Source organism: Ictidomys tridecemlineatus, chromosome 9 (genome assembly GCF_052094955.1).
Source record: "Ictidomys tridecemlineatus isolate mIctTri1 chromosome 9, mIctTri1.hap1, whole genome shotgun sequence".
Lineage (NCBI taxonomy): Eukaryota > Metazoa > Chordata > Mammalia > Rodentia > Sciuridae > Ictidomys > Ictidomys tridecemlineatus.
This window is the reverse complement of record NC_135485.1, coordinates 127,880,486-127,886,953: the sequence shown is the minus strand read 5'-3', so window position 1 is coordinate 127,886,953 and position 6,468 is coordinate 127,880,486. Positions and strand designations below refer to the sequence as shown.

At 37.1% G+C, this 6,468-nt stretch overlaps 1 protein-coding gene across 2 annotated transcripts in view; it reads right to left on the bottom strand.

Annotated features, from left to right (window-relative positions):
- Window positions 1-5,031: 5,031 nt before the first annotated feature.
- Ttc29 (tetratricopeptide repeat domain 29) overlaps window positions 5,032-6,468 on the bottom strand; it is a 194,403-nt gene continuing 192,966 nt past the window's right edge. For both annotated transcript variants that reach the window (XM_040293226.2, XM_021727883.3), the window contains 2 exons: window positions 6,031-6,097; window positions 5,032-5,738 (listed from right to left, as the gene is read on the bottom strand). In XM_040293226.2, the coding sequence (XP_040149160.2) occupies window positions 5,708-5,738; window positions 6,031-6,097 (98 nt within the window). In that variant the 3' untranslated portion in view covers window positions 5,032-5,707. The remainder of the gene's footprint in view (window positions 5,739-6,030; window positions 6,098-6,468) is intronic.

Here is a 6,468-nt window from a genome sequence, read left to right as displayed (position 1 = left end):
TGTTGGTATGTGGTGCTGAGGATCAAACCCAGGCCGCACGCATGCCAGGCATGGCGCGCTACCACTGGAGCCACATCCCCAGCCCGGTCCTTATAATTTTTATTGAAGTTCAGTAATGTCACAGCAAATGCTGTCATCTGCTCCTTTTTGGAGCTTCCTATCCTGATAGTGTTGGCATGCTTATGATGTTTAACATATGGCTTCATTAACTAGGTGGTGTGACTTTGTCCAATATAACTTCAAAAAGGAATGTGTAGCTACTTCCTCTCTGTGGGCCATTTCTTTTTCTTTTCTTTCTTCCTTTCTTTGCTGTCATACTAGAGTGTTTTTTATTGGTGCATTATGATCATACATAATAGTGGGATTGATTGTTACTTATTCATATTTGCAAACAGAAAATGATGAAGTTGGTCAATTTCTTTCCCTAGTATCTCCACTTTATTTCAACAGTACACCTCGGACATGGTGAAGCAAGTTCACTGTGCACTGGTGTCAATCACAGGAGAGGACTCTAAACATGTCACCAATACCACACACCAGTATCAATCCACTTGCATGAGTCTGGGAAGGCAGCACACCCACATAAATTAAACAAAGCAAATTTATTATGCATAGATAGGGAGCAAGGGACAGAGAAGCCTAGGATTCACAGAGTCAGTCTCCCGTTTAAGAAAGCTTTCCAGGATGGAAATGTCCCTGTTCGGCAAAAGCCTCATTTCTCACTACAGGTGAGAGATCCTGAAGGCTCACTCTGTCCTGGATTTTACTGGAATAAAGTGTCACAGAACTGAGCCTGGTCGAGTCTGGCCATCTCAGGATGTTGCCCACATATTCAACATGATTCTGAGAACTCCAAGTCACAAGCAGGGAAGGAAAAGGCTCCCAAACTCATCCTTGTCCTGTAGACATCTGTTTTAGTCAAAATTTTTGCCTCTGCGACTGAAAGACCCAACCAGCACAACTGTAGAGGAGGAAAAGTTTATTTGGAGGCTCAGGGCTTCAGAGGTCTCAATTCATAGACAGCCACCTCCATTTCTTGGGGCTTGAGGTGAGGCTGAACATCATGGAGGAAGAGTGTGGTGGAAGGAAACTGTTCACATGAGGATCAGGAAGGGGGAGAGAGAGAGAGAGAGAGAGAGAGAGAGAGAGAGAGAGAGAGAGAGAGAGTCTACTCACCGGATACAAATATATACCTCAAAGCCACGACCCCAATTCCAACCTCCTCCAGCCACACACTACCTGCCTCCAGTTACCTCTCAATTCATCCCACTAGATGATTAATTCACTGATTCGGTTAAGGCTCTTGTAATCCATTTCTTCTCTAAACCTTCTTGCACATGAGCTTTTGGGGGACACCTCACATCCAATCCATAACAACATAATTCCCTGACTATACATTAAACAATATCATAATTTTTTTTTTTGGTATTGGGTATAGAACTCAGGGGTGCTTTACTACTGAGCTACATAACCAGTCCTTTTTATTTTGAGACAAAGTCTTCCTAAGTTGCCAAGGTTGATTTCCAACTTGCCATCCTCCTGCCTCAGCCTCCCTATTATATCGTAGTATGGATATACCATAATTTATGTAGCCATTTCCAAGTTAATGAATTTTAAGATGGTCACTTTTGCAATATCACAGATGATCTGTGTTGAGCACTCTTGAATGTAAATATTTATGCACTTATTCTCACTTGTTCCGAATAGCTTGAAGAAGTTATTTCTAGAAGTAGGAATGTTAATTCAAAGGACATTCAATTTTAACATTTAGATAAGTTTTGCCAAATTGATTGCAAAAAAGGCAATACAGCTTCTACTCCTGTCAATAGCATAAGAAAATGTTCTTCATCCTAAACCCTAGCCACAACTAGATATTTTCAATCTTTAATTTTTTGTTAATTTGATTAGTAGAAAGTGATATTTAATGTTTAGTTTGCATTTCTCTGATCTTTAGACAGCTTGGCTATTTTTTTTAATTGGCTATGTTTTTGTCTGTTAACTGTTTTTAACCATACAGTTCAGTGGCATTAACCACATTTATATTGTTGTGCAACCATAACCACCATCGTCTTTAGAACTTCTTCATCTTCCTAAGTTTAAACTTCATCCATTAAACACTAACTCCCACCCCCATCTTCCCCCAGGCCCTGATAACCACAATTTTACTTTTTATTTCTACGAATTTACTTATTTTAGGTATCTCACATAGGTGAAATCATACAATATTTGTCCTGTTGTTCTGGTTTAGCTCATCATGTTTATAAGGTTTATCCATGTTAGAGCATGTATCAAGATCTTATTCCTTTTTAAGGCCAATTGATATTACTTTGTGTGTAAATACCATTCATCTTTGACTGACACTTGGGTTGGGTCTGCTTTTTATTAGGAATAATGGTGCTATTAGGTGCTATTATTACTCTTTTATAAATACATGTGTGAGCCCAACTTTTAATTCTTTTGGGTATACATATAAAAATGGAATTGCTGGATAACATGGTAATTTTATATTTAATATTTGGAGGAATTGACACACTGTTTTCTGCAGTAACAACACCTTTTGTATTCCCACCAGTATTGCAAAAGTGGTCAAGCTTGGTTATTTTTACTACATGTATTAATATTTTTTCTAATTATTCAAGTTGTCTATATACTTTTTATTTTTCTACTAGGTTCTCTTTCTCTTTTTTCTTCTTTGTATTCCTCCTTTTTTTCATCTTTTTTAAAAAATAATTGTATTTTATGGGCATTGGCTTGTTTTGTTTTGCAAACTTTTCTCCTGTTGTCATTGCTCTTTTGATTTTATTTAATAATATTTTCGCTGTATAGATCATTTTTTAAAATTTTAATTAATTAATTAATTAATTAGGTGTATACAACACTGTATAGATTTTTTTCTTGTTGTATATAGAGTGTATTCATACTATTCATATCTTCATACATAGGGTAATGATGTCCATCTCATTCCACCATCTTTTTTATCCCCATGCCCTGCCTCCTCCTTCCCCTCCCTCCCCTTTGCCCTATCTAGAGTTCATCTAATCCTCTCATGCTTCCCCCTCCCAACCCCATTATGAATGAGCCTCCTTATATAAGGGAAAACAATCGGCATTTGTTTTTTTTTTTTTTGGATTGGCTAACTTCACTTAGCATTATATTATGCAACTGCATCCATTTACCTGCAAATGCCATGATTTTATTCTCTTTTAATGCTGAATAGTATTCCATTGTGTACATATACCACATTTTCATTATCCATTCATCTACTGAGGGCATCTAGGTTGACTCCACAGTTCAGCTATTGTGAATTGTGCTGCTATAAACATTGATGTGGCTGTGTCACTGTAGTATGCTGTTTTTAAGTCCTTTGGGTATAGACCGAGTAGTGAGATAGCTGGGTCAAATGGTGGTTCCATTCCCATTCCCATCTTTCCAAGGAATCTCCATACTGCTTTTCATATTGGCTGTACCAATTTACAGCCCCACCAGCAATGTATGAGTGTGCTTTCCCCCCACATCCTTGCCAACACCTATTGTTGTGCTCTTAATAACTGCCTTTCTGATTGGAGTGAGATGAACTCTTAAGAGTAGCTTTGATTTGCAGTCCTCTAATTTCTAGAGATATTGAACATTTTTCATATATTTGTTGATTGATTGTATATCATCTTCTGAGATGTGTCTGTTCAGTTCCTTGGCCCACTTATTGATTGGGCTATTTTTTTTTTTGATGTACATGACACTATATAAATCTTTAAGTGTATGTTTTAGTGGTTGTTAGTTTTGCACCTGACCTTGATTTATTGCTTAGAAATGTGTTTCCCAGCTCAAGATTAGAAAAATGTTGCTCCCTGTTGGATTGTTATTTGAGTGTTCGGTCTTATTTGATGAAGTCAGATAAAGAAACATTATGGATTCTGTTCCTGTGGTCTCAGTGGTCCATCTTTTTTCCATTGTTTTTTAATGTCACCTTTATTTTATGTTAAGTTTTTACTTATAATTTAGCCTGCTTTTGAATGTTTCATTAATCTGTTCCTAGACAACATCACCCTTTTTAGCTGACTGTTTCTAGTTAAACTAGGATATTTCTGGAAAAAGAATAACTGATGATCATTGAAAAGGTCTACTCTCAGAGACCTCCTTTAACCACCTGTGTTTCAACACCTCTTCCTTCCTTAAGACCTCTGTCACAATATTTTGTAATATTGTTGTAATATTTCTACGTCTCTGAAGGTGGACATCTGGGATTGATTTAAAGAGAATCAGTTTTATTTTAGGGCAAAACAACCCATAGGAGTCTGTATATGAAGGACAATTCAGGAGTCAGGATGCTGTGGAAATTGGCTCTTCTGGTTGAATTAACACCACTGGAAGACATTTTTGCATACGGCTCCCCTCCAGTTGTTGGGTGTTTACCCTGAATCATATTCATTGCAGGGACGTACTGAGTCACCTCCCTGGGTGAGCACTCACTGCTGCTTCATTCGCGGCTCCAGGGTTATTCTCTATCCTTCAATCATGAAGCATCAAATGCCTTTTCACGGCCGTGACTAAAAGACCTGACAAGAACAATTTTAAGGAGGAAGAGTTTATTTGGGGGCTCAAGGTTTCAGAGGCCTCAGTCCACAGACAGACGGCTTCATTCCTTAGTGTGTCAGAGGTGAGGCTGAACATCATGGTGGAAGGGTGTTGTGGAAGGCAGTGGCTCACATGATGATTAGAAAGGAGAGAGAGAGAGAGAGAGAGAGAGAGAGAGAGAGAGAGAGAGAGAGATTGATTCCACTTGCCAGATACAAAATATATACCCCTCAAAGTCACACCCCCAAAGACCCATCTCCTCCATGCACACCCTACCCACCCACCCTTCAGTTACCATTAATCCCTTAGGGAATTAATCCACTGATTGGGTTAAGGTTGTCATAACCCAATCATTTCTCCTCTAAACCTTCTTGCATTTTATCACACATGAGCTTTGGGGGACACCTCTCATCCAAACCACAACGAAATGGAACCAGAATCACATGCATATGACCAAGGTTAAATGGGAATGAACATCTTTATTACAGGTAACGTACTACATTCATGGACCAGAAGTTATATACATACAACAATTTCAATCATGTCTTTTCATTTGCAAGATACATTAAAGAAGGGTACTGAGATTGAAGGATTTGCTTAAACTTTCAAAAGTAACGTGGATAACCAGGTTATGTACTACCAGCTAAAAGCATAAAATGTACTTTTACATAGCGAGTTGAACCCTACTTTTCGATGCAATCATCTTTATTGCTTATAATCTGTTTAACTATGTTGGAAAGTTTCCCTGGAATTTTAGTAAATATTATCTTGCATTTATTCAGCATGAAAGATTTCTTTAAGCTTGCAATTATTTTCTCATCAGAAACAACTACATTTTGATTCTGTGATAGCACTATTCTTGTGGAGTAGTGGGTAACAGGAAAATTTTTTACAGTTTATGTTATGGATAATGGATGATATTTCTAAGCATTTAGGAGATATTTTATTTTCATGGATTTAGATGTTTTAGGCTAAATTTGTAGTACTATAGTGCAATACAAAAATCCAATAAAACATTGTCATAGTCAGTTTCATTTAACTCTATATTATTTGCAACATGTTCCTACTATAGGAATGAAGTCTAAAGAGACATGATAAATTTCTTCTTGCTTTGATGTTGAGTCAAACTCTTCTTTCAGTTTCTTTTTTTTTGATTATCTGGAGATCTGAAATAAAATAAATTATTCAATTAACTTTTATATTGGGCTAGAAAGCAAAAAATGCTTTCTTTGAAAGATATTTTGTGTTTTATAATTTTCAGCTGCAGTTTAAAGATTAAAAATACTTAAACTACATTAATATTTAAAAGTAAATGGGTGATTTTTTAAAGTAGTTTTTTAGTATTAGCTTATCAAGTGCCAGATGCAACTAATCTTCTTGTGACTGGAAAATAAGATCATACTTATTATCTTGCACAAAGGGGGTACTTAATAGAAATCTTTCATCAGTTTGTCATACCTGGTGACTTCTTCTGATTGTCCTGAATTTTGAGCAATAGTTTCTGCTGAGGATCCTCTAGAAGCTCCTAAAGAAAAAAAAAACCATAAATTTAGTCTTTTTTCGTGAATGCACTTTAGAGTTATTTTGAGCTTGAACCTGGGAGTGAAAGATATTTTGTTACCCCTTTATGGGGTAACAATTGTTATTGCCTATGTGATAAGGGTGTGTGGACCACCAGGGCAGATTGCATTGGACAAAGACAGCCAGAACAGTATCTCTCATTCCACATGTTCCTCCATAGCATGGCTTTGTCAACGCCCCATTGAGAAGCAGAATATAATCTCTTTCCTCTTGAACCTGAATTCCCTCAGGGCTTTTGTAATCAACAGAATATGGAAGAAGTATTGAACATAACTCCTCAGTCTAGGTCAGAAAATGCCATACAGCCTCCACCTG